The following is a 27,261-nucleotide window of genomic DNA, read 5'->3' as shown; positions in this document are numbered from 1 at the left end:
GTCGAATGAAAGAATTTCTACTCATTTATTCACCCTTAACACTTCTGGCTAACACTGTCTTCCTATCACCTGACAGTACATCTGTACTCTCTGAGAATGTACTCACCCAGAGAACTCCATGAGTATTCTGGAGGCAGTGAAATCTACACTGAATAAAACTAAGCACTTCTTTCCTTTCAAATCCATTTTCATAAGGCTAGGACTGTTTTGTTGCAAATTCACTTATATAATGACAACACTCCATACCTTCCAAAGTAGAGTTCTATCTGCAATCTCTTCTGAACTTTATTTACTCATTAACTGCAAGTACAATGTATAACAACCATTATTATTGATCACTGAAATAAACAGATGAAGCATTCAAATGTATAGACCTTTTATTTAAAATTAGAGACTCAAATATAAATTAAAAAGTACAATGGAAAATATTAGTCCTTCATAAAAGAGTATAACCACTTTAAATCACCCACAATTCTACAATACAATTAAAGTAAGATCTAAAAATAGTACAAAATCAAATTATTTTTAAACTCTTATTGCCAACATGAAAGTATTGTAAAACATGGGGCTGGGGTGTAGCTCAGCAGTAGAGTGCTTATCAAGCATGCACAAGGCCATGGGTTAGATCTCTAGCACCCAAAAAAAGAAAGAAGGAAAAAAAAAAAGAACTTATTAGAAAGCCACTCTATAGAGTGATTCTTTCTATCCACTAAAATCAATACAGGAATTAAAATTTAGAATGATTTGTATTCATTCATAGATATGAATATGCAGTTCATTTTTAAAAAACACAATTATCAGCCAGGCACTGGTGGCTCATGCCTATAATCCTAGCAACCTGGGAGGCTGAGATTGGGAGGATCATGGTTCAAGGCAAGCCCAGGCAAACAGTTCATGAGACCCCCCATCTCCCAAATAACCAGAGCAAAATGAACTGAGGTATGGCTCAAGTGGTAGAATGCCTACTTTGCAAGTGCAAAGCCCTGAGTTAAAAAACCCAGTCCCACTAAAAAAATTTTTTTAAAAAGACAATAATTTTTTTTTCTCCAAGGCTGTGAGGAATGCTTTGTTTGCATGAGGTTTAATTTAATTTAATTTTATTTTTTAGTGGTACTGAGGTTTAAACTCAGGGCCTCATGCTTATTGGGCAGGACTTCTACCATCTGAGTCACACCTCCGCCCCTTACTTGACTTTTTGGGGGTAATGGGGTTTGAACTCAGGGCTTCGTTCTTGCAAAGCAGGCACTCTACTGCTTGAGCCACACCTCCAGTCCTTCACTTGACTTTTAATTTCAATATGGACCAATGAACTTAATCAATGAAAGTAATACCACTAAAAATGTTTAGATGCCTGTAATCCCAACTATTTTGGAGGCTGAGGCAGGAAGATCACTCGAGCCAAGTTCAAGGCCAGCCTAGTCAAGTAGTAAAACCCTATTGCAAAAAGTTTAGAATGTTTTTTAAATAATCTTTCTGCTTTACTTCATGAATGAGGGTAGCATGTATTTAAATCTTAAGATATTATAATACAATAAATACCTTAAATAAGGGGTGTGGCAAAATAATATATATTAAGTAATGAAATCTCTTTTTTTCTTTATTAATGGGAAATTGATCACACTCATTCTATGTTTTCCCTTCATATTGTCTTAGTTCTCCAGAAACCAGGAAATATACTATTAAAATAATCTAAAACAAATAAAGGAAAAACAAAAACTCAAGAATGGCACCCACATTATTTAAGCAATTAAAACTTTTAATGTCGTTCTATATAAAACTGAAGATAAAATATAATCAAACTCAGCATTTTATGAGAAAAATTTATGTATCTCAATAACCTGTAATACTGCCTGTCATCAAATAAATGACTAAGATGCACTTATTCTTTTAAAAATTTCAATTTTACTATTGTTCTTTAATTTTTATTTATTTATTTGGCAATACTGGAGTTTGAACTCTGATCCTTGCACTTGCTAGGCAGGTATTCTACCACTTGAGCTACACCCCCAACCCTTTTGCCTCAATTATTTTTCAAATAGGGTTTCACATTTTTGGCAGGGGCCAGTCTTAGACTGTGACATTCCTACCTATGACTCCCTTATAGCTGGGATTACAAGCACGTACCACAATGTCCTGCTTGGTGGTTAAATTGGGGGAAGAAGTGTTTGTCTAGCTAACTTTCTGCTAGGGCTGGCCTTGAAACAATCCTCCCAAGTAACTGGGATTACAGATGTGAGCCACTACACCCAGCCTCTACTATTGCCTTTTAAAAAACTATTTTAATAAAGTCACATTTCTTGGTGAACATTTATTCAGGATTCCTAAAAGAATCATTTCCTATAAACAATTCTGCCTTTAGTGGTAGAGTTAGCTCTCATAAGCTTGTGTTCCTCTTTCAAAGAGAATTAGAAACATGGACTTTCTCACTCACTAAATATAAAAATTAATGTAAACATAAAATTAATAGAGAAGGTATAACAAACTTTAGGAATACAGCATCATGCTTTCAGTTTATTTACTATTAACTAGCTATAACCTGACAATTCATTTAACTTCTCTGTACTTTTGTTTCAACTTTAAAATAATGTAGAGGTCAGTCTATGCACTGTACCTCCTTAGGCTGCAGCAAAAGTCCTCAGAAACCCTCTTTTGGATGGTTCTAAAGAAAAGAAATTAGAATAGATCATCTCTAAGGTTCCTTATGATTCTTACATGGTAATAATTTCTAATTAATGAACCAAACCTACTATAAATCAAGAGAACTAATGTGAATTAAAACAGCACAACTGAAAAATACCTCTCCTATTAGAAAAAACCCCAAAAGCCCATGTGCAAAGTCCAACTTCCCAAACCTTACCAGACCCATTCTCTCTTCAGCCAAACTAATGAACAACCTATAGAGTAAAAACCAGATATCTTGGTTACATAAGTTACTTTTAAATTATATTATAAACCAAACAAAACATATTAATTCTATGCCTCAGTTTTCCTACATTTTAATTTATATTATTGTCATTCTATCCACATTCAAGATATTATGTATAGTTAAGAAAGAGGCCAATTAATGGTCTTGTACTTCTAAACACTAGTAAAATAAAATAGAAAAGAGCATATTAACAATTGTAATATCCTGCCAAATTTCTTATAAAAGTATGTTGAATACAACTTATGAGCTAGAAAAACAAGCCAAAGTTTAAAAAAACAAAAACAAAAAACCCTGCTGACATGTCAATGATCAAGTGAATTTGGCTGTGCCATTACTTAAAAAAAGAGAAGGGAAGAAGATGTTAGCAGAAACTTGCTTAGGTAATACTGAACCATTCACTTCAGCAGCTTTTCTGAAAAATTAATGTACCATGAAGTAGTATTTTAGTACTATTGCAGTGCAAACTGGTTTTTCTTTGTCTAGCTGTGGGCAGCAAATGAGGCACTTAACTGTAAAATAGAAAAATAGGGTATATTTAAGAAGAAATTCAAAATCATTCATAAAAGATCATTAGCATTATTCAAAAAGTAAAAACTAATTTTTATTTAACATGCATTCAGGGTTACACATGCTTCACTAGAGGAAAACCTTTTTGAAGGTAAGACTGTAGTTTTGTTTACAAGAAACAGAAAACATTTTCATTTCAAGGGATTCTAGATTTCTGAAAATGAAATCCAAGTCTTCTCAATCTGAGTGCTACTTATTTATAAATAAAAATACAGCTGACCATGGTGGGAAATGCTTCTATTAACAAAGTGATCCTCTATTCTTAAAGGATCAGAAGATTTTATCTTATATAATTTCAAAGGAGGGTATCTATGGACTGTGACAGAATAATGAATAGATACTTAGCACCCAAGTTTAAAGAACACTTAAGTATTGCCATAGTTTTAAATAGTTATATGTCTGTAGTTTGGGGGAATCAGGTAAGTGTTACTTAAGGATATCAGAACATTCTAAAAGATTAAAATACCAAGCTTCCAAAAATTATACTTGATCTCCAAATGTATCTACTAATAGCATTCAAATACAATCTTATTTCTTCTTGAAGTTACAGATACATAGTCTTTTTAACAAGTGCAGTTTATTTTCTCTTAACCACCATTAAATTGTCTTTCAATTGTGGCACTCTTCAGAGATTAGATAGAAAAATTTTTAAAAATCATTCATATTCTACCACTAAAACTATTTCGAATGTTCTTCACTATGAAGCAGAGGTCAAAAGTGAAGTGAGGACTGGAAATATAGCTCAGTGGCAGAGTGTTTACCTAGCATGTACAAGGCCCTGGGTTCAATCCCCAGGACCAAGAAAAAAAAAAAAAAAGGTAAAGTGAATAGCCTTGGACCTTCTTCTCAAATACACACAGAAATATAAGCAAGGAAAAGAGATGGGCAAACATTAGTTTCTGGCAATATATTGGCACATATATGCTTATCTGTAGGATAAAAAAGCACTTAATGAAAAGATCAAATGTTTGCCTTGGTGTTATTCCAAGTATGTCATCTCTTTGCTTCCCATCAAAGAGAAATAATCTTGTGTTGCCTCTCTTAAGTAAGCTTGATTTTAATCCTAGATGAAACGCTTTACTTACATTAACATTAATCCATGACATTAAAGTTTTCCATGAGACAATTTAATCATTCCCACTAAGAATCCTATAATCTAGGGGCCGAGGGGACAGCTCCATGGTATAGCACATGCTTGGCATGCTCCAGCCCCAAAACAAGAAAAAAGAAAAAACTATCTTATAATCTTTTTCTTCCTAAATTTGCTTACATGAAGGCTTTCCTTGACTACGAGAAAAAAGGCTTTAAAAACAAAAAAACCTAAACTTTTTACAAATTTCAATAGCTCACAATTGCCACTTACATTCACTTTAACATTTACATTCCTTATTATAATTAATTTTCTCAGAACAGACCAACTGAAATTCTGTTTGTATCATTAAGATAAAATTTTCTTTAAGAAACTGTATTTTTAAAAGGAACATTGTTGATGCAAATTTTAATTTAAAAAAGTACATACAGCTTTGAATATAAATAGTTTGATACATTACAGCTAACAAATTAGTAAAATAAAAATGAAAACAGCCCAGTATCTAAAATCTGAAACATACTAGACAAGAATACAAACTTAACAAAACAAAACAGGGGGAAGGGTTGCTCCCCTTACCGAAGAAAAAGAGGCAACTGAAACAATTTTCTAGAAAAGTAGATTTCCGCTTCCCGTGAAACCGACGCGCTATGCAATGTCGCCAACATTTGATACCTGAAGAGTGGAGCCACGCTCCGGCTGCTGACCCTGGACTTCACCATTTAAGTCGCAATTCTCTGGTGTCTGGCTGATTTCATCTTGGGGAGTGGGAGATACACCATGAGTCTCACCCACAGAAGCACTGTCAGAAAAGCCATCTAACTTTTCCAGGGAACGACCTATGTGAAGCTTACTATCTCCTGACCCTTCATCAAAGTGTGTCCTCTCATCAGCATCTTCTAGCTGCTGAACTGATGCTAAATATCGTTCAAGCAGATTATTATCCTGCTCATTGTTTGAGCTTTCCTTGCTCCAGTCACTACGTTCTTCACTAACATCCCCTAAGTCTGGCTCTTTGCCATATTTGACTGTGTCAATGGAATTCCCCATTATGGAACTTTCACTGCCTTCTGTGGAATCCAAAGAATCCTGCAAAAGGTGAACTTGCTCTGTCAGGGAGGAATGAAAACCAGAATCTGGAAATTCTGGTAAGGACTTTTCTTGAAGAGCATCATCCTGAGCAATGAACCAATCAGAATTGTGATCAGAAGAGGAGTCCTGACTTTGGGTGAATAATGGAGGTTTAGATGGCGCCAGCGTACTTGATATAGGAGGAACATCAGTATGCCAGGAAATTAGATGCTGGTCTACTGTCTGTTGCCAAGCTTGCAGAGACCTTACCTATAAACCAAAGGATATAGTTTTATTATGAGATAAAAATAATACCTATAAACTTTTCCAGAAGTTATGAAGTTAGTCAATGATAGAGCTGGGGCTAAAAACTATCTTCATTCATTACTCTCCTTAATCTTCTTCATAGCTCTCCCAGTCTGAACTAGCAGTACACATCTTAGTAACAAAAAGCACTCATCAGGACAGTGAAAATAGGCCAAAGCAATTCTCTTGCTTTTACTGGAAAAACAGTGAGAAGCAAAACAGTACATGTCTAGCTGACTAAAGGATCAATAATATACAAAATATACACTGATGTCTATTCAATAGCCATTATTTCCTCTAAAAATAAGACTCTTTATGAGATATTCATGTAGAGATTAAGAGTTTTTATTTACTATATAAAATATAGGGCTGGAGGCATGGCTCAAGTGGTAGAATGCCTGCCTACCACTAAAAAATTAAAAGGGCACTAAAAAAATAAAAATTTAAATATAATATACACAACTTTCTAAAATGACTTAAAATATCCCAAGTTCTTGATAATATGACCTCTATATGTTAAGGTATAAATAAAGTTTCAAATTTTTAGTATAAAAATTCCAAGGAAAAAAAATTTATAGAGTTTGTAATTTCCCATTGACCATACTCCAAGCTAGTCACTGATGAAAGTTTAACGTGTATCCTTCCAGATCTTTTTCTACGTATTTTTTTAAAACCAAGAGGAACTCTGAGCTCTGTATGTTGCTGTTATTCCCTAAACAGTGTTACTTTGGAGCTCTTCCCACATTGGTCCATACTGTCACCTTATTCTTTTCAACTGTTCCATAGTATATTTATTTTATAATTTCCTTAACAATTCCCCTACTGATGGTAAATACGAAACCTCAAAAACCAATAATTTTAACACTCAGTCAGGTTGCTGGGAAATGCTTCAGTTTCCTTCACAGAAAACTGTATGGTGGGGTTCCAGGCCAACACAAAAAGCATCAACAAGCTAATGAATGAGTCTCTAATGTTGGTGACAGCTCTTAGTCCTCATATAGGCTATGACAAGGAAGCAAAGATTGCTTAGACTGCTCAAAAGAAAGGATCAATCTTAAAGGAAACTGCTATTTGACTGGGATATCTCATAGCAGTGCAGTTTGATGAGTGGGTGAAACGTAAGGACATGTTGAGTCCAAAGTGATTTAAATAAACTTAAAATTAAAATAAGCTGCAAAATTTTAAAAATAATTTTATAGTCAAATCTTTTTTTTCTTTTGGCAGTACTGGAGTTTGAACTCAGAGCTTCACACTAGCTAAGCAGTTGCTCTATTACTTGAGCCACTTCCCTATCCTTTTTTGATTTAGTTATTTTTCAGATAAGGCTTCCCACTTTTCACCTGGGCCAGCCCAGATTGTCATCTTCCTACTTATGCCTCCCACATAGCTGGGATGTACCACCATACCCAATTTTTTTCTTGAGATGGGCTATTTCTAATTTTCTGCTCGGGCTGGCCTTGAACTGCAATCCTCCAAATCTCTGTCTCCCAAGTAGCTGGAAGTTGAATCTTATAAGAATATTTCCAATAAATAATCATCAAGAAGTATTCGATGTAGCCAGGCACTGGTGGCTCACACCTGTAATCCTAGCTACTCAGAAGGCAGAGATCAGGAGGATCACAGTTTAAAGCCAACCCCAGGCAAACAGTTCAGGAGACCCTATCTTGAAAAAACCCACCACAAAAAAAGTGCTGGTGGAGTGGCTCAAGGTGAAGGCTCTAAATTCAAACCCCAATACTGCAAAAAAAAAAGTATTTGATGTGATACAGTATTAGTAAAACCAATTGCCTAAACTGTCCTGAAGTATGCTACTGCAGGATTCAAATCCTGTGTCCTAAGCATTCATTGTACTTTTTAGGACACTGCTGACCATCATATACCATCTTAGTCACCTTTCATTTAAATATTTCAGATAGATAGCAATGCAAAACTTCAAATTGGGTTTTCTACTATATATTGGGAAATTATAATAACATCCCTCAATTAAACCTTGGGCTTTACACTACTTTATCTTTCTTATCAAAATTATGAAAATATTTTTCTTTAGATTAAATAAAATGTAGCAAAATCCACTGTCCTAGTTCAGAGTCAGTGGCAAAGAACATAAACCACAGCCATAATCCTGAGAAAGGAAGTTCTGGGCTGGGGATGTGGCCCAGTGGTAGAGTGATTACCTAGCATATGTGAGGCCCTGGGTTCCATCCCCAGCACTTCAAAAAAGAAAAAAGGAAAAAAAAAAAAAATGACAGACTGATTAATATGCCTGATTGTTCTGTGACTAGCTCAATGAATCTAGAAATTTTCTTTGTTCACATCTACTAGGTATATCAGCAGGAAGGAGTTTACCTGGTTCCAAAGGAATCTGACAGCCTCTTCTTGTATTAACTTTTTAACACGTTCTTCATCTCTTTCTTTTCTTAATCTATAATAATTCAAAATTATTAATACAAGGAAGGCTGCTTTAAACTTTCTGTTACAACTACTAAACACGTATATTATAAAGAAATTAATAACCTAATAACCATTTTAGAATAGCTATGATTCAAATAAACTATTACTCAAAGTAGAAGCCAAGTGAAATGACTAAAATTCAGATGTTCATTCTATAAAGCATTGACAGTGATAAAAAATAAATAAAATATTAAATGGCTTTTTACCTGCCTTCAATTTCCCAACCAAACACACCAAAGGGACAGGAGGCACAGATATGTGTGGTTACTCAAAGTCTCCAAAATAGTTAGGAATCATACCTGAGTCAAGTACTCAGGATCACAGCTTGAAACACTCTTCTGAAGCATTGGCATCAAACTTCACTTCCCTGTTTGCCCCAGTCCTTGACATAGTCCTTACTATCAACAGACCTCCTCCATCCATCACTTCCTCTCATTCATCAAAATCTTACCTCTGGCCTCAAGGCTGCCTACCACCTGAATACTTATGCCTATTTCAAACCCAAGGCTCCCTTAGTTACCCATTATTACCAGACTGTCACTTCCATTTTATTCTGATATTTTGTTCTTTTTTTTTTTTTTTCATTGCTGGGAACCTGGGGCCTTACAAATGCTAGGCAAGCACTCTACTTCTGAGCTATACTCCAGCCCTGTTCTAAACTTCCAACCCAATTCTCCATTTTCTCCAGACCCCTCCCCGTCCCCAGTGCCATCTGGTACTCTTTCTTCTTTCAATACCTCAACAACTTCAACCCTGCACATCTCCCCTCTTTCCTCTGTACCATCAGTTTTTACTTCCTTATTGAATCATTCCCACCAACATACAAACACACTCTGTATCTCCCACCTTTCAAAGACAAGTCTTCCTTAACCTCAGATTCTTCTCTAGCAACCATCTACTACTCTCTTTTCCTTCTTCCCGAGTTGGCTACACTCATTCTTTAAACTCTTTACCTCCCATTGACTATTCAACCCATTTCAAACTGGCACTCATCTCCTCACATTACTTGCAGTGCTCTTAGGAAAGTCACTGTGCAGTGAAAGGTTAACTCAGAAGATTGGTTCTTGACTGGATTCTGGGAGATAAACTCCAAGCCTTGGAGTATCCTACCTGAAAAAGAGTATCTTTGTGTACCTCAAGTCTTGGATCACACCAGATAGTTCATGTTAACAATGTGATTTCAATGAGTTTTGTTAACATGGGGTCAAACAGTGTACCAGTTCGACCTCTAGGGAGCCTGAGATCTGAGTAAAGTAATTCATATGGGCACTAAATGCTGATATGACTGACCCTCAATAAAACCCTGGACAGTGACACTCAGGTAAGCTTCCCTTGCTGGCAATACTTTGTATTGTCACATATCACAACTGTTAGAATTAAGTTTTCTCTATATGACTCAACTGGAAGAGAACTAGAGATTTGTACCTGGTCTCTCCTAGACTCTGCCCTATGTGCCTTTTTTTCTTGATAATTTTAATTTGTATGTTTTTGCTGTATTAAACTGTAACCATGAACAGAATAATTTTCCTGAGTTCTGTAGCTCCTGAGTTTAGCAAATCATGAAAGACAGTCTGAGGGTCACTATTGGTGTCTACCAATAATCTCTAATTACTAAATCTAATGTCTAGTTTTCTGTCCTTTCTAAGGCATCTCTCATCTCCTGAAACATTTTCCCGTCAGAACCAAACATATACACTCCTAGGTTTCCTATCATTCTGGCTATCCCTTCTTTGTCTCTTTTGCTTCTTTCTCATTTTCCACTTGGTATACTAATAATACTGATAGCTTCAATACCAATGAAATCCTAATTTTCCTAGGTTGGCAGTCTATAAAACATGTGAGCCATGAAATTAAGGAATAATTCCTAGTAGCTCCAAAATTTCAGTCCCTTTTGAATCTCTGTAATTTTCTCTATTCATATGTCATCTTTATTAGGGTTCTAGGTATACTTCCTCACCTTCCTGTTTTTTTTACATATCCAGGTTTTCTACACTGTTGAACCTTTCTGTGTTTAGAATTATAGTTGGCTATATACCTCATGTTCATTCAACATGTTTGTGACACTCCATCTATGTACCAATTGCTGTGCTAGGGATAGAGATACATATGACAATATTTGCACTCAAGATGCTTTCAGGATATCCTTGGAGATGAACAAGCAAGCCAATAGTGGTTACATAGTGTAAAGACTGCCCTGACCACTGCAGTGCAATGTTCTAAAACAACTTAAGAACATCTGCACCCCCAAACCAATAAAGCACCAGATGGGTTTTGACCCACCTTCTCACTTCTTCGGTTAAGCAGACAATGTGCTCCTGCATTCTGCGCAGCCGGATTTCATAACGCACCTCTTTGGCTTGTGGGTTGTAGTTTCTGGCATAAAAGCCCCGCCAACAGGCCTGAACCTTGGTGGCTGCTTCATTCAATTTCTGAATGGAAACTTTACCTTGTTGCAAAGCAACAGATCTCTGAGTTAAAATCCTGCAGGGAAGGTTCTCTAAAGTTGTTTGAGACATGGTTTCTTCACTATCTGGCTCTATATGGGAGATACTGTATCCAGCTGATTCAGGAAAAGATGTAAGACTACGGTTATTATCCTTTAAGATAGCACTGATTACTGTTGACTCGGAACAAGGTAATAGCCCAGCTTTCTCATTTACCTCTGTGCTGAGTTTTCTTGTCAACATTTGAACAGAACTCTCATTTGTACCCCATAAAGTCTTTTCCTCTTCCTTATCCAAGTTCTGGTTTTCCAGCCTTTTCACAGATCCATCTACAACACCATCATCGTCCAGGCCCAAGTTAATGCCTTGTAGCCTCAGCTCAACTGTAGGTGACACTGGAGACAGTCCTGATGCAACTGGCATAAAAGTAGACTCTGAAGAGAGAAGACTACAGTTTAACTTGTCCTCATCTGTCTGTATGTCTTCCAAGTGCAGATCATTTCGAGAATATCTTGTAGTGTGTGCAGAGGCTGGAAAGTTATTCTTAACAGCATATAACTGATCATCATTACCAACCCAAGAGTTGACTTGGATGACTGGTTCTAGAAGAATCAACATAGTATTACTAAATATTTGAAGTTTTTTAGCTGTATCCTTTTAATGAAATTTAATTCCAAAAATATAGTGAAACTCAATAAAATGCCTTCAGTGACTTCTTCCAACATGCCTAAAACATCAAGCCACTTTTTTTATTGTTGTATGTTAACAGTACAAAGTGAAGGACGTCGTTGTGACATCTCCACCCATTCACACAGCACACCTTAATCATACCCTCTCCACCACTCTCTTATCCTCTTCCCCCCACTCCAACTTTCTTATAAATTTTTCTGTGGGTTTCATTATGACCTTTTCATACATACACACACTGGATTTCAATCATACTCTCCCCTTCTCTTTTCCCTCTCCCATATCCTACTGCTTGTCCTCCCAATAGTTTTCCTTTTATGTTCAAACCAAACATGTGTGTGTGTGTGTGTTACTGGCTTTTGAATTCAGAGCCTTGTGCTTGCTAGGCAAGGGTTCTACCACTTGAACCATGTCCCAGCCCTTTTGTTCAGTTATTTTTCAGATAAGGTCTTCCGCTCTTTGCCCAGGCCAGCCTCAGCCCCTCCTACCTCCCAAACAGCTAGCTGGATTACAGATGTGGACCACCACATTCAGCTTAGTTGTTGAGACAGGCTATAACATTTTATCCAGGATGGCCTTGAACCATAATCCTCTGATCTCTACCTCCAAGTATCTGGGATTATAGGCATTCTCCATCACATTAGTCCAAACCAATCTTTTTTTTTGGGGGGGGCAGTATTAGGGGTTAAACTCAGGGCCTTTATCTTGCAAGGCAAGTACTCTACCACTTGAGCTCCTCTGCCAGCCCAAACCATTTTTTTAATAAAAAAAAAATTATTACGATATATTTGTTATATGGGGAGGATTCATAGTGACAATTCCGATCAGGCTTATATTGCACATGGTTAGATCACTCTCATTTTCTCTCCCCCTTAACCCCCTGCAGATATTAAATTATCAGTTTTGTTCACTTGCGTTTTTTTTTTTGCTTTGTTTTTGTTTTTGCAGCACTGGGGTTTGAACTCAGCACCTTATGCTTGCTATGCAGGGGCTCTTACTGCTTAAGCCACTCCACCAACCCTCCAAACCAAACATTTTTAAGAAAATAAATTCTTGTGCCAGGCACCAGTGGCGCATGTCTGTAATCTTAGCTACTTGGGAGGTTGCGATCAGGAGGTTCCATGGTTCAAGGCCAGGCTGGGCAAATAGTTCTTGAGACCCCATCTCCAAAATAACCAGAACAAAATGGACTGGAGCTGTGGCTCAAAAAGTACAGCACATGCTTTGTAAGTGTAAAGTCCTAAGTTCAAACCCCAGTCCCACAAAAAAGAAGAATTCTTGTAATAATACAAGCCTTGGGTCTATACAAAAGGTAGCAGTCCTTGAAATGTTTTTAAAGATCAAAAATACAAATTGTAATGTACATACATAAACATATATACCTATACACCTATAATATATGTGTGCATGTACATATATGTATATACTTGTTCAAAATGTCTGTCTACATACTTACATAAAATATCAGAGCCAAATGATCAGTAAAATTAAACTAATAAGAAGTTATAAAAATATATACTTTTTCAATGTTATGATATCCAGTAAATCAAATGACTTGAACAGTGACCAGGGAGGTAAGTTAATTTCTTACCACTTTCCTGGACTATCTGGCAGTCTTGAACAGGACTTGAATGCTCAGGGGAAAGAGAGGCCCTTGTTTCAAGAAGAGCAAACTCTTCATTGTGGCTTTGGTTCATCAACTGCCTCTGATGAAACCTGAAAACCAATTTAACCTCTGTGTTATCTGACACAAACAAACAAAAACAATTCTGTGCTTCCTAGGCAACAATGTCAAAAAGAAGTTTACAAGTTTGCAAAGTAAGTATCTTTAGTTCCTGGCAAATTATAAAGTCTCATTTGAAAACACTGGATAAAAAAAAGGCTAAAGCTTATTTTTAAATTACATAGACACCCTCATAGGCACACATTTGCACATGCACAAACATTTAAAGGAAGGATCACTGACAAAAGAAGTAACTACTAAATACTTCTGCCTATGTTTCTTAATATTAGCATCTAAAAGTCTGCATGATACACCTACATCAAAAGGCCAAAACCACTTTGTTTTGTTTATTGAGGTATTGAGGATCGAACCCCAGGCCTTGAACATGCTAGGCAAGTAGTCTACCACTGAGCTACAACCCTAGACCCTGACAAATACATTTCCCCCATTCCACATTGCTTGGCTCTGCTTACTCAAGAAGCAATAGCAATACAGTTACTATAGAGCAGCTACCCTGTGTAGTTGCACCTTCCCTGCAGAACTGCAGTGACAGGGGCCTGGGTGCCTGGAAATGTGGACCACAGGACTGGTCTCCACCCTGCATCACTATAGGAAAGAGTCAAAGGTACTTTCACTTGTGAGTCCATCAGCTCTACAAATAAATAGGCTTACCGCTGCTTACTCAGAATCTTCTCTAGCTTAGCATCCTCTGCAGTTTGAAGACCCAATGTAGAAATGAGAGGACAGACTGTAGCCAGATACTGGACAAGCTGGATATGCTGGCCAGGCCGATAAGCTCTCCCTTTGCCTTGACTATAAAGCCATTCAGCTTTCAAGCTGTAATTGAAGGAAATAAAGAAGAGGGGAGAGCTCTTGGGGTGATCAAAATATACTGTTAAGCAACAGTGCTCTTCCGTCTTAAGTTATCTTTATAAAACCATTGGATATTTTTCATAAATAAATTCACTTTTTTTTTTTAAACTCTAGCTTTCTAATTCACTTCCCTTACTCTAATCATGTTGTAAAGCTTTTTTCCATACTTAGGGGTACTTCCACAAGTCTACACTAATGATTCCAGCTATTTTGAAGTTATTTTCAAAGCAGCAGGGAGTATTCTCTCCATTTATTTTGTCACACTGAAGTATCTAAATGCATTCATTGCATTAAAAGCTACTAGTTCATAAAAGGCTGTTGTTAAAAAAAAAAAAAAGCTAATTGGTCATAGAGAATGCTAGTGAACCACCAAGTCATTTTTAAAATCTGGTAAATAAAGAGTGAGAATTAAAGAGTAACAGAGAGTGAATTTGACCAAATACATTATATGCATGTATGGAAATGTCATAATGAAACCCATTTGCACAATAAATATATGCTAATAAAAAAGAGAAAAGTGAGAATTAAATATTAATTCTTTCTCTCCTATACAACTATACCAATGGTAAACTAGATAGTTATTTCATAGGAGTATTCCTGTGACAGAATGAATGACAGAATTTCACTGTTTTGCAATCCTTAGTAAAGTAATGGTTTTAGGCACTGATCATTACTAGCTATTAAAAAACAAGAGAGAAAGCTTGGCACCGGTAGTTTGTACCTGAAATTTTAGCTATTTGAGAGGCTGAGATTAGGAAGATCACAGTTCAAGGTCAGCTCAGTCAAATAGTTCCTGAAACCCCATCTCCAAAATAACCAGAGTAAAATGGGCCAGGGGCATGGCTCAAGTGGTACAGCACCTACTTTGCAAGCTCAAAGCCCTGAGTTCAAACCCCAATCCCACCAAAAAAAAAAAAAAAGAGACAATCAACCAGGCACTGGGTGCTACTCAATAGAATCCAATAGAGACATAGGGAATGATCAGCAAAATGAGAAAATAGTGGGAAACTCTTAAGACAAATAATTTGATTTCTTCTACAACAGCAAAAAAAAATGGAGAAAGAGAGAGAGGGAGTCAGGCATGATAGCACATGCCTGTAACCCCAGCACTCAAGAGGCTGAGGAAGAGGATCACTAGTTCAAAGTCAGCCTGGGCTACGTAGCAAGACAGAAGGATAATAAAAGAAAGAAGGAACTGATAGATTGAGAGACATAAGGGGATTATCTTGGACATCCAGCCAAGTCAAGACTTCAGATGACTATCCCCACATGTGATCTGATTGCAAGGGTAAAAGATCCCAATTGAGAACCACTCAGTCAGCACAGCTAACTTACAGAGCATACACTAATAATAAACTGATGTCTTAAGACATTTTAAAAAGAGAGAACATGAGAAAAAAACAAAAACCTTAAAAGCAGTATCGGTCAATCACAATATATGGTCTCATATGAACCTATTTCCAAAAAAAACCCTCACAGTTCAGGGCTGTTGGCATGGCTCAAATGGCACAGCACCTGTCTAATAGCACAAGGCTCTGAGTCAAACCTCAACACTGCCAAAAAAAAAAAAACTTTAAAATTTATAAGGATTATTGGAAATATAAGTTCTGACCCTATATCTGATGTTATTAAAGCATTAGTCTGGATTTTTTTTCAAGATGTTATAATAGCTTTGTGGTTATCTCTTTAAGAGCTCTTCTCTTTCAATGATATATATGGAAACATTCATAGATGAAATGACATGCAATCTGAGACTTGCTTCAAAATAATTCAGAAGGGAGAGTGAGTAGGAGTATATAACATGAATTGGCCATGAGGTTGGCCATCCTGAATTTGGGTTATTATGGGAGGGCATTATCTCTACTCACCTCAACATGCTGCCAGAAAAACCTAACAATCATATTGTCCTTTTCATAAATATTCAGAAGCTGGGCACCAGTGGTTCACGCATGTAATCCTAGCTACTCAGGAAGCAGAGATCAGGAAAATCAAGGTTCAAAGCTAGCTGGGGCAAATAGTTCTTAAGACCCTATCTCAAAAAAACCCATCAAAAAAAGAGGGCTGGTAGAGTGGCTCAAGGTATAGGACCTGAGTTCAAATCGCAAAAAAAAAAAAAAAAAAAAAAGAGAAAGAAATACTCAGAGAAGGTAATTCAAGCACATACTCTGGTTTAGAAATAATCACAAGTTGAAACAAAATTAAGTTTCTTCTCTGAGCAATACTTAGGAAAAAGGAAAAGTCTGTAGACAAACTAGACCTGGCAAACGTCCCTCGCCCTAAACTAGTACCACCACTGTCTAGCTCCTGCCTGCCATTCCTCGCTGCTCCGTTCTACTCAGCAGCTATATGAAGCTGCAGGAAGAAGGAAAACGGAAACATTATCACCTATCACTTGCTGTCCCACTCATACACCTTTTGTAATTGCTATCAGTCTCTAGTACGGAATAATCTTTAAAAGTGAGGGAGAACACGCGTGTTGAGAGCATGACAGATGTGCACATCTATTCACTTTGAATGAGGCATTATCCCCTTTTGTCTCCCTGCTCCCCACCCGCTCTTCTTGTCCACATCCTAATTCTTCACCTTCCCTAAGGTTCTGACTCCACTGATTATGGACCAGTGTCCAAAAGACTTCACCCCGTAGGGGGTCCAAGCTCTAAGCCACAGAAATCATCAATGACCTAAACTAGAGGAGTTCCCACTTCGCTGGTTCATGGATAGGTGACAGGGAAAAGCAACTACTATGTCTGCTACTAGGTCCAAATTGGAACTCCATATGCATTTTCTCAGGGGCATCATTATAGAGGGTAATTGAGTTCTAAGATGTTATTAATATTTCCTTTACTTATACAATAGTTTGTAAGCTTTCGTGGCATTAAGCTGAGATGCTACACAAGATTCATAACCTGGTTTTCTATGCAAAAGTGTCCAAGTGACAAATGCCAGTGGCTCACACCTATAATCTTAGCTACTCAGGAGGCAGAGATCAGGAAGATCTCGAGTCGAAGCCAGCTTGGGCAAATAGTTCCAAAAGACCCCACTTCAAAAAAAAAAAAAATCACAAAAAAGGGCTGGCAGAGTGGCTCAAGGTATAGGCCCTAAGTTCAAACCCCAGTGCCACAAAAAGAAAAACAAAAAAATGCTCCAAGTTTTAAACAACTGCTTAACAAAAGCACTTTCAGAAAGCAAATTGTTTTAAGTTAGGCATCAAGCTAGACTCACCAGCTCCAACGTCTGAAGCTGGTAATTTGTCCTTGTCTGTTTTTTTCAGAGAAAAGAGAAACGATTCTAAATGACCAGCTCATAGTCTGCTATATGATTACTCTAATGCTCTTAGCTTCTGAACATACATTTTAAGAAATATTAAATTTATTAATCTATAGTAAACTACAAATGGTCTTTTCAGTTAACTTCTATGATTAATGTGATATTAGAGAGATCATGTTCACCTTTCTTTCTGAGAAATCACATATCCATCTAGGACTCTGAGATTTAAGCACCAGCTGACGACATATGGTCGATAGTCAAACCCTGGAATGGAAGGTGTTGCCATCACACAAGGATTGTTCATGATCGACAACTGCTCCAATTCAGTTAAGAATGCCAAAAAAGAGATCTGGAACAAAGGATATCTTTGTTGAACAAAATGGACTATTCAGTGTGAAGCACCGGGCTTCTACTGATTACACATCTTTGGCATCATTTGAGAATATAACAATTTCCCTCTTGTTTTAAAAAGCAACAAGTAATACTCTTCTATTAGATACTGACTTCCAAAATTCCAACAATATGACCATTTGTCCTTGCTGCATAAAGTCCCTTAGAAAATGTCAGCACTGTCTCCCAGCAAAGAAAGCCCTATTCTGAAAACATAATAGCAGCCAGGGAAAGGTGGACAGGGTGCATTATTAACCCCTGTAATGTAGATGACCCTCTACCACCAATCACCTCCCAATGTGATGATAATCGCAGTATTACAAAATGAAAAAGCCTTAATAACCCACTGACATTTAAAAAAAGTAGAAAGAAAAATAGTGATCTTCTAGGGCCAGTGTTTCATCTTGATGGCATTTCCATGCAAGAGACTCGGTGTAAAAGTGAGCTCACCAGCCTTTCCTCTATCTTTTCTCAACTCTACCTTCCTGAACCCCAGAGTATCTTCAAAATTTACCTCATTTAAGTCCCTGATTTCATTTTCTGCTAAAGAAAGTATAGCAAGACTTCTAGGTAGATACGCAGGTGCCATTCTAAGAGAGGTGATAATATTTCCATGTAAAAGCAGGGTCTTAAAAGTAAAAACACATCATAAATCAATTAGTCAATTTTAACAACATCAAAATAGTATGCAAGAATAAAGGGATATTTTGTTACACTTCTCATAACACAGAAATCAAAGATTATTAATACTTAGAAAGTTTCTAGGTAGTCTTCTTGTCCAACTTTCTCTTTCCATACTAACATCTGAAGCTCAAGAAAGGCAAAAGACTTGTCCAAAAACGCATGCTTGATTGAGTGACTAGCATGCTATGAGAGCTGAGTCAGGAGACACAAAATAATTTCCAACACAATTATTTACCTCCTTTTAAGCCACCACAATAAAATGATCACATAGAAAGCAAATTCTCTGAAAGAGAGACAGAGCGATAAGCCACAGACTTCACAACTATGTTTGACAACTATGTTTCACAACTATGTTTTGTTGGCAACTAAAAGCTAGAGGAAGGTAGAATTTGCTGCTTGCAGATATGCTGATTCATTCTAAGCCAGCAATAATAAAAAATAAGTACAAGATTAAACACACAGGATTATGATTATATAATCATGTCTCCATTCCAGAAATACACACACAATGTCCAATCATCTTTAGTTCGTTCAAATTCTCATAGCATCTATCAGGATGGCATCTGGTTACATCGAATTATTTAGCATAGTTTTTGCTAAAAATGATTTCTGCTGAAGATGTGGGGGAAACAGCTAAGATACTGCTTCTAAGGCCTACTGAGTCCATTTGATGCTAATAATATCCAATGAAGGGCAAATACAGAAAAAGCTCTACATGTTTTTTGAAGCTGTAAGTCTGTCATTTGAATGTATGATACATTCTCCTCCATAAAGTCCTACATGCTACATGTTTATTTTTAAGTTGAAATTAAATTAATTTTGTTAATTAATACCTAGCACTAAAAAACAGAAACCCAGAGAGTTTAAAAAAAAAAAAAAAGAGAGAGAGCCAGGCAGGGTGACACATGCCTTTAAGTCCAGGCAACTGGAGACCCAGCCACTCAAGAGGCTATGGCAGGAGGATCACTTGAGCCCAGGAGCTTGAGACTAGCCTGGACAACATAGTGACACCTTGTCTCAAAAACACAAACAAAAGCTAACAGAAGGTGACTCAAGTTTAGGATTGGCAACTCCCAACCTTACCAACATGTTATGTACTATATAACTAAAGTCACTAGCATTAGCTAGTTGAGTATGAAGGGAATAATCATATTCAGAGGATGGTAAATAAGAATTAACTTTAACTACAATAACTAGTTTCACATGAAATTCAGCAGTTACAGATGCTAACAGCAAAGCTGAGGGCAATGGCATATGCCTGTAGCCCCAGCATTTGAGAGGCTGAGGCAGGTGCATCACTTGATCACTGGAGCTCAGAGTTCAAGACCAGCCTGTTTTGTTTTGTTTTTTGAAAAAAAAAAAAAAAAAGAGAGGAAGAAAGGAAGGTCAAAAGTTCCATACTTAATTTCTAGCACTCTGATAAAATTCTTCTAATAAAACAGTCTGTTCTTCATATGTGGCAAGTTGATTTTAGGGCAACCAGATCATCTTCACTTGGTATTTCAAAATAAAATTTCAGAAATGACATAGAAAACACACTTACCTTCAGGGATATCAATTTAGATAGGTCACCTATCTGAGGTATGTTATTGTCTGATAAATCAAGGTGCTGTAGAGCTATGCAGCTATTAATTTGTTCAATGGCCTATTATGAAAAAAAATCACATTATTTAGAGTACTCAAAATCAAGAAATGAAATTCTTCTCTCATACTTTCTCTTATATTATAGAACATCTAAGATGACAGAGAAAAAGGAGGAAGAGATAACACTTACTAAGTTTTCATGCTGCACCCATGTTTATTGCAGCACTATTTACAATAGCCAAGCTATGGAATCAGCCTAAGTGCCCATCAACTAATGAACAGATAAAGAAAATGTGGTATATTCCACAATGAAGTATTATTCAACCATAAAGAAGAATGAAATCATGTAGTTTGCAGGAAAATGGACAGAGATCATCATGTTCAGCAAAATAAGTCAAACTCAGAAAGACAAATATTACATTTTGTCTCATATATGGAATCTAAAAAGACCTAAAAAGAAAATATGAATGTAAAAGGGGGACTGTTGCAGTGGAACCAACAGAAAGAGGGAGGGAGAGAGGGGGTGATGGGAACATGAATATGATCAAAGTACACTATATGCATGCATGAAAATAGAATAATGAAATCCATAAAAAAGTGTTAGAAATATACCAGGTGCAGTGGCTCATGCCTGTAACCCCAGCTACTCTGGGGGTAGAGTCAGGAGGATCATGGTTCAAGGCCAGCCTTGGCAAAAAGTTACCAAGATCCAATCTCAACCAATAAGCTGGATGACAATGACAGCCCACACCTGTCACTACAGTTAAGTGGGAGACCTTCAACAGGAGAATCACCATCTGAGACTGGCCCAGAGGCCAGTTTTCACTACCTGAAAAATAACTAAAGCAAAAAAGGGCTAGGGGCATAGCTCAAGTGATAGAGAGTCTGCCTAGCAACTGTGAAGTCCTAAGGTCAAACCCCAGTACGGCCAAAAAAAGTAAAAAATTTTAAAAAGGGGGAAGAGCGATAAGGAGGTAAATATGATAAAAATATGATAAATATATATGTATATATGGAAATATCACAATGAAAGCCCTTTGTACAATAATATACACTAATAATGGAAATAATAAATTGTCATGTTGCAAACTTTCTCCATTTATGGAAATATCACAATGAAAGCCCTTTGTACAATAATATACACTAATAATGGAAATAATAAATTGTCATGTTGCAAACTTTCTCCATTATTTCTCTAAAAGTAGGTTTCCAAGCACTTCCAGATATTTAGAGCCCGAAGAAACGTTAGTGGCATATGACAGTTGGTACAGAACAGAAATTACAAGTGTAGAGTGAAGCCCAACAGTCCAGATTTAAAATCTGGCTCAGCAACTTCCTGAATGTGTGACTTTGAGCAAGTTATCAACTTCTGTGTGCTTCAGTTTCCTCATCAACATAAGGACATAAGAACTACTCCTACCTCACAGGCTGACACGAGACTGAATGAGTTAATACAAATAATGTGTTTACAATAGTACCAACTAATTAATTGCTCAGTAAAAGGCAGCTATCATTATTATTTAACCTAGTCCCCTCACCTAACATATAAAAAAATAAGACACAGAGATACTTTTTAACTTCTCAAAAATTATACAGCTGTAAGTGGTGAAAGGAGGACAGGCATCCAGATCTCTTGACTTTCAAAACAGTATATTCTCCATCATACCATTAAACATCTATTTAAAGCTTAATTCAATGGGGAAGAGGCTTTCCACTCACCATCCTATTTTTGATCTACTTTTTTCTAAGAGTAAAATATATTCTTTGTTTACATTTAAAAGAATACTATACTGTATTATGTGTTTCAAAATGAGACTTCTTTTAGTTTATGTCAGTACAGATTATCTTTGGGGAGTGGTAGTGGATATTTTATTTATTTGTTTGTTTTTATTGTGCTGGGTGGGGATACACTGTAGCTTTCATAAAATTTCTTACGATATATCCAATATATCATACTTTAATTCACCCCCCTACCATTCTCCTTTATCCCCTTCTCCCCTCTATCCTCGAACAGTTTCAACCAGAATCATTTTTGGATTTTTTTATTTTTTATTCTTATTTCTATACTGCTTGAATTTCTGTTTTACAGAGAGCAATTTGAAATAAAAACTAAAAAAAATTTTTTTAAATTCACCTTGAGATTATTTCCTGCCAAATTCAGCCATTCCAACTGTACTAATTCCTTTAGCCCCTCCACAGAGCCAATACTATTATGAGGTAAATTTAATACACGGAGTTGGGTCAGTTTGGCCACACCCATCATCCGAACCAGCCGATTATTAGCCACTGACAACTGTGGAAAGAAATATATCATTACTCCTAGGAAATATATATATATTTTTTTCACATTATGGTGGTAAAAGTCTGTTATATGGCCAAACATTCCCAAATACACAAACTTAATTTGTACTTTTCACAATATTATCTAAATCTACTATCTACAGTATGTATTAGTTTTTGTTGTTCCCAGCCAAAAGAAAATACAGATAAGCTGAGTGATTAGACCTCCTCCGATTACTAGAGACATTTTTAACACAGAAACAACTTGCGAATGTAAGCGCCACAAAAACTGGGTCCTCATTCTGTCTCAATCAAAACCTACAACAGCCCCAAACATAGTAAGAGGAACTCAACAAACATTTCTTGAATGAATGAATGAACAAACTGTACTCCATAATGAAGTCAAAAGTTATCTTAGCAACACAATACATAAAAAAATGTGTTCTTTATTCCACAATGCTGCTTTTTCTAGTCTACTCTAAATGTAGCACATTTGTGTTCATCTTCAAAAGAAGATGTAAAAATTTAAGGCAACATTTACTGCTTTTCAGACCTGGACTTACTTTATGTTTTTGTCTTATATTGTTTAACAATAAATTAGTCCTATGTAATGATTCCCCAGATAGCAATCAATACCCACCTGCATTAATCGTTTGCATTTCTCTAGATTTTCCAGTTTAATAATTTGATTTTTATCCAGAATCAAAGTGTGAATATCAGCTTCACAGGGTAAGTTTGGACCTAATTTCTGTAGTCCCTGCCCTGACCAATTGACCACTGATCCTTGAAAAGAGAAGACAGTTAGAAAACACAACTAAAACAAATATGACAGTTGAGCACAGGGATGGGGTTATGCTAATAAAATTTCTATACAAGTTACAAAACACCAGAGCATAATATCAAGATTTTAAAACAAAGGCAATCTAGCATTCTAAATAACCACAAATTGAATTACTTCTTCTCAGAAATATCAAATTACAACTATATTTAATACTGAAATTTCTGTGATATAATACTTTGGAATTGTTCGCATTTAAACATGAGTATTTTGTACCTAATAACAGCATTTTTAAAACGGAACTTAACTTTTGATAGAAACCAACCTTCTTACAACCTAATTATGGGTATATAAGAACCCAAACTATTATCTTTAAGATAAAATAATAACGACGCCTATTTCACAAGGTTGATGTGCGGACTAAAAGAAATTAAAGGAACAGCACTTAACCCTGGTCCAGACACATAGTAGTCAATAGCACTTTAGTATAACATAAGGGCAGATTGTGGTTCCTTCCACCAGTAACCGTGTGCTATGCTGGGCAAGTTACTGACTCTTTGGACTCATTTTTCCACTCTGTAAGATGGGATGATGATAATGATACCTGCCTTGTAAGTGTTCCACACAGAAAAGTGAGCAGGTGTAAGACAAGCACTCAAAACATTGTCTGGCTCCTATCAAGTGGCTAGGTAAATAACGGTAAGTGCTATTGTTGTAGGTTAAGTTGCCTTGGTGGGCTAGAGGTGGAGTTTAGGAACAGCAGCTGTCGGAGGTGGGCGGAGGGGGGCGGGGGGGAGATCAATTTCAAATGCACGGTCAGAACAGGATCCAGCAGCCTGCTCTCCTGGCGGGCTTCACCGTTCTTCCACTGTCCAAGTGCTCTCAGCAGGTGAGGGGTCCTGAGCCCTGAGAATGCAATGCGAGCTGTGCGCGGTCCCAGAAAAGCACACGCAGTTTCGCAGGGTTCTCCAACTGTCGAGAGACCTCTTAGAACATGGACACTGGTCCCCGAGACTTCCGGGATTCCAGACAACCGCCCCTCACCTAAGCCGCCCAGCTTGGACCACAAGGTGGCTACCACGCCCCGAGTGGTAACCAAAACAAAAGCGCCTCGCATCCTGCGCCCCGCTGAGCCAAGGCCAACTCGATCCAAGGACCCGGTCTGCAGCTCTAGGGGCGGGGGTACCTGGGCTACGTTTACCCCCGATTTTATCTTGGCCACTGCCACCTCCAAGGAGGACTTCGGGCAGCCTATGGAGATCTGAGATGTTTCCTCAACGTTCTAGGAACCAGGCGCGACTGAAAGAGAAATCCTGCCAAGTTTCCCGCGGGCACGCGGAACAAAATAAACGTACGAGAAAAAGATCACCGCAGCCCGAAACCCACCGCACCCGAGGGCTGGGAGCGCGGGACGGGGGTGCCCGGCGTCGCGAAGGCTCCTGGGGGCTGAAGTCCCCTACCAGGCCCTCGCTGCAAAGCTGCAGAGCTGGACAGCTCCTGGGAACTACAACTCCCAGAAGGCAGCGCGCCCCGCAACGCCCGAGTCTCACATCCAGAGAACAGGTCCAGAACTGCAACCGCAAACTGGGCTGCTTCTCTCCACCAGGCAACTATTTACTTCAGCTCAGTGGAATAAACCTTGGGACTTACGGGTGGGGATCGCCTTACCGTCTCCGGGAGGCAAAACCCCGTCGGCGTGCGCCACGGCCATACTTGCCGCCTGCTGTAACACCAAGCAACCGTCCGACAGCCGCTCTGTGGCGCTGGTACAGGGGAGAGTAGGAAACTACAACTCCCAGGATGCACCGCACCCACACGGCCCCATTGGCTGCCTAAGGATGCGAACGCCGGCTGGCATCTGAGCGGCTGTAAGGCCCTGGTCATCGCCGTTATTGGATGGACGAACAAACTGCGTAGTTGATCGTGTCACTCCCCGCCGAGGTGTTTGCGAAATTTGACACTTTCCCGTCCGGATCATTATAGGCCTGTTACTGCAGAGCGAATCTGAGAGCTTATTGCTAAACTCTCTCTATGGAGGCCTTTTTTTTTTTTTTACAATTCTTAATAAATTGAAAGATTTCAACTTCACTCGAGGAATGACTTAGAGATCTTGTCGAGACAGTCAAAATGAAGTTTCTTCTTGCTGAAACAAACGTTTATACAGCGTTTTTAAGCAGTTGTTCTTGGCATATTTGACAAAATTTTTAACCTGGAAGTATATTTAATAAGTATGAACCCAGAACTTTTCCAAGAATTTTTAAAAGAAGCTTAAATAGTCTCCAAACTAAGGAATTACATTGCCTGTTTGGAGGGGAGGAGACTCACACTTTTGATTAACTACTACATGTTGGGCTTTTAGTTATAAACACTTCAGTAAATGGAGAAAGAAACGGAAATTACAATCTTCTGGAAAGACTTGACAGGGGAAGTGAAATGAAGCTAGGGGTAAAAGATGGAAAGATTCTAAAATAGCTGAGGAGTAGAAGATGAAAATCTCCCAGAGAGAGACAAAAAGAGCAGAAACCTCCATTCAGCCTCCCAATTCCCACGAGAATCACAGGTACTTGATAATCACAAAGAAAGGCGTTTTGGAGGGTTTCGCAGTAAGGAAAACCTCCCAAGGTGAGAGTTTAGCAAAGATTTATTTAGTAAAGCAAGGCAAAGCAGGAAAAAAGTAGAAACTCTTGCTTCACACACAAGAGGAGAGAGCAAAGCAGCTCCAAATAACAGTCCTTGTTCCAGGTGTATGGACGGATACTTTCTGAACCGAGGGATTCCATCTTGAATGCCCATTTAGATCCTTGGTCACCTCTCCTAGAAACCCCTAATCATGTTGGAACGTTTCCGAGCGTGGAGACAATAGGTTTAGGGTGTGTCTGTTATTCAAAACATGGCTAAAATCGGTCTTAATAGTACTCAAATCATGGAGACAATGAGCATCCCCCTCTGATCAAAGAATCCATTTACCTGACACCCCTGGGTCTTCCCAATTGTTCAAGGAAAGTAAAATTCAACTGAAAGGAATATGAGGTCTCAGCGGGCCCCAACCCCCTTGTTGGAGAAACCAGTACCAAACATCCCATGTAGATAAGATAAGCAATGAGGCAGGGCTCAGTTAGGGCATATAGAATGTGAGGAATGCAAGATGTGAGATACGAGCAAGATGTGAGATACGAGCAAGATGTGAGGTACGAGCAAGATGTGCTCTGCCTACTTGTCTAATGTTGATAACAAAAATATGCACGCCACTGCAGTCTATATAAGATTTCCCCCTAAGAGGCTCAGGGTCTTGCTTTCCTAACCGGTCCTGCGTGTCCGTGTGGGAGCTCGACCCTGGCTAGCCAGTCCAATAAACTCTGCTTTGTTGATTGCATTCACGCCTGGCTCTCTGTCTCTCGGGGGAATAGGATTCCGGGTCCTAACATTTGGAGGTCCCACCGAGATTTCATTTTCTCGAGAGACAGAACCTGCCTGCGAGAAAGCAGGGGCGATCCCAAGTCCTAGGCGTTGGGAGGGGATCCCAGACCCTCATTTGGAGGAACTTGAGTGTTCCATTTGGGCCGCGGCGGGGATTCGGCCAATCCCCAGGGAGATTCATTCTGGGAATCTTACAAGGAGGACCACAGGGTCCTATTGGGAGAGGCTTTCCTCTCATTTGGGCTCGAGCATTTTAGGAACCCTGGCGCCAGGTGAAGAACTAATTGAGCTAGTCGACCGACCACCTGTCAAGTGGACGCCTTTCGGCCTGATATCCCAGTTGGACGGTGAGGAGGTTGAATGGGGTGCGCACCAGTGTGAGAGAAGGACCGGTCCGAGCGAGTGCTGGAGAGTGTTGTGTGTGTGTGGAATTATTGTTGCCTTTACCCTTTTTGTTCTATCTCTCTTGGTGTTTGAGTCTCCTTCCACAATGGGACAGGGACAAACAACCCCAAAGTCTCTGATCCTTTCTCACTTTCCAGAAGTTAAAGAAAGGGCCTTAAATGCGGGTCTGGTCATCAAGAAAGGTAAGTTCGACACCTTTTGTTCTGCAGAGTGGCCCACCTTTGGAGTCGGGTGGCCCATTCAAGGTTCCCTCTCCCTAGACCTGATCACTAAGGTTAAAGCAGTCATTTTTCAGCCAGACAATCGAGGCCATCCAGACCA

At 38.3% G+C, this 27,261-nt stretch overlaps 1 protein-coding gene across 7 annotated transcripts; it reads right to left on the bottom strand.

Moving 5' to 3' along the window:
* Positions 1–359: 359 nt before the first annotated feature.
* On the bottom strand, positions 360–24,892 carry Cep97 (centrosomal protein 97). Of its 7 annotated transcripts, none has more exons than XR_012447924.1 (12): positions 24,787–24,892; positions 22,981–23,123; positions 22,195–22,353; positions 20,020–20,121; positions 18,307–18,420; positions 17,585–17,751; positions 13,935–14,099; positions 13,131–13,255; positions 10,689–11,454; positions 8,304–8,379; positions 5,160–5,921; positions 360–3,435 (listed from the first exon to the last, which is right to left on the bottom strand). XR_012447924.1 is itself a non-coding variant. In XM_074073026.1 (12 exons), exons 1-12 carry the CDS (start codon positions 24,827–24,829, stop codon positions 3,406–3,408), a joined length of 2,556 nt encoding a protein of 851 aa, XP_073929127.1. In that variant the 5' UTR covers positions 24,830–24,892; the 3' UTR covers positions 360–3,405. The 7 variants fall into 7 exon arrangements, 6 of the variants coding, with proteins under 6 accessions (XP_073929127.1, XP_073929129.1, XP_073929128.1 ...); XM_074073026.1 differs by having other exon boundaries at positions 5,256–5,921; XM_074073028.1 differs by having other exon boundaries at positions 5,256–5,921; positions 10,689–11,286.
* Positions 24,893–27,261: the final 2,369 nt, after the last annotated feature.

Source organism: Castor canadensis, chromosome 5 (genome assembly GCF_047511655.1).
Source record: "Castor canadensis chromosome 5, mCasCan1.hap1v2, whole genome shotgun sequence".
In the NCBI taxonomy this organism is placed as follows: domain Eukaryota; kingdom Metazoa; phylum Chordata; class Mammalia; order Rodentia; family Castoridae; genus Castor; species Castor canadensis.
The sequence above is the reverse complement of the archived record's forward strand: the minus strand, read 5'-3'. Positions and strand labels throughout refer to the sequence as shown.

Bases quoted from the DNA above. Each gene is read 5' to 3' on its own strand.
- Cep97 (XM_074073026.1), bottom strand. From the start codon at position 24,829: ATGGCCGTGGCGCACGCCGACGGGGTTTTGCCTCCCGGAGACG. The intron at 23,124-24,786 runs GTAAGGCGATCC...TCTCTTTTCAAG, and splicing joins GGTTTTGCCTCCCGGAGACG to GATCAGTGGTCAATTGGTCA. The intron at 17,752-18,306 runs GTAAATTTTGAA...CCTTTGTTCCAG, and splicing joins AAATCAGGGACTTAAATGAG to ATCTCTTTTTTGGCATTCTT.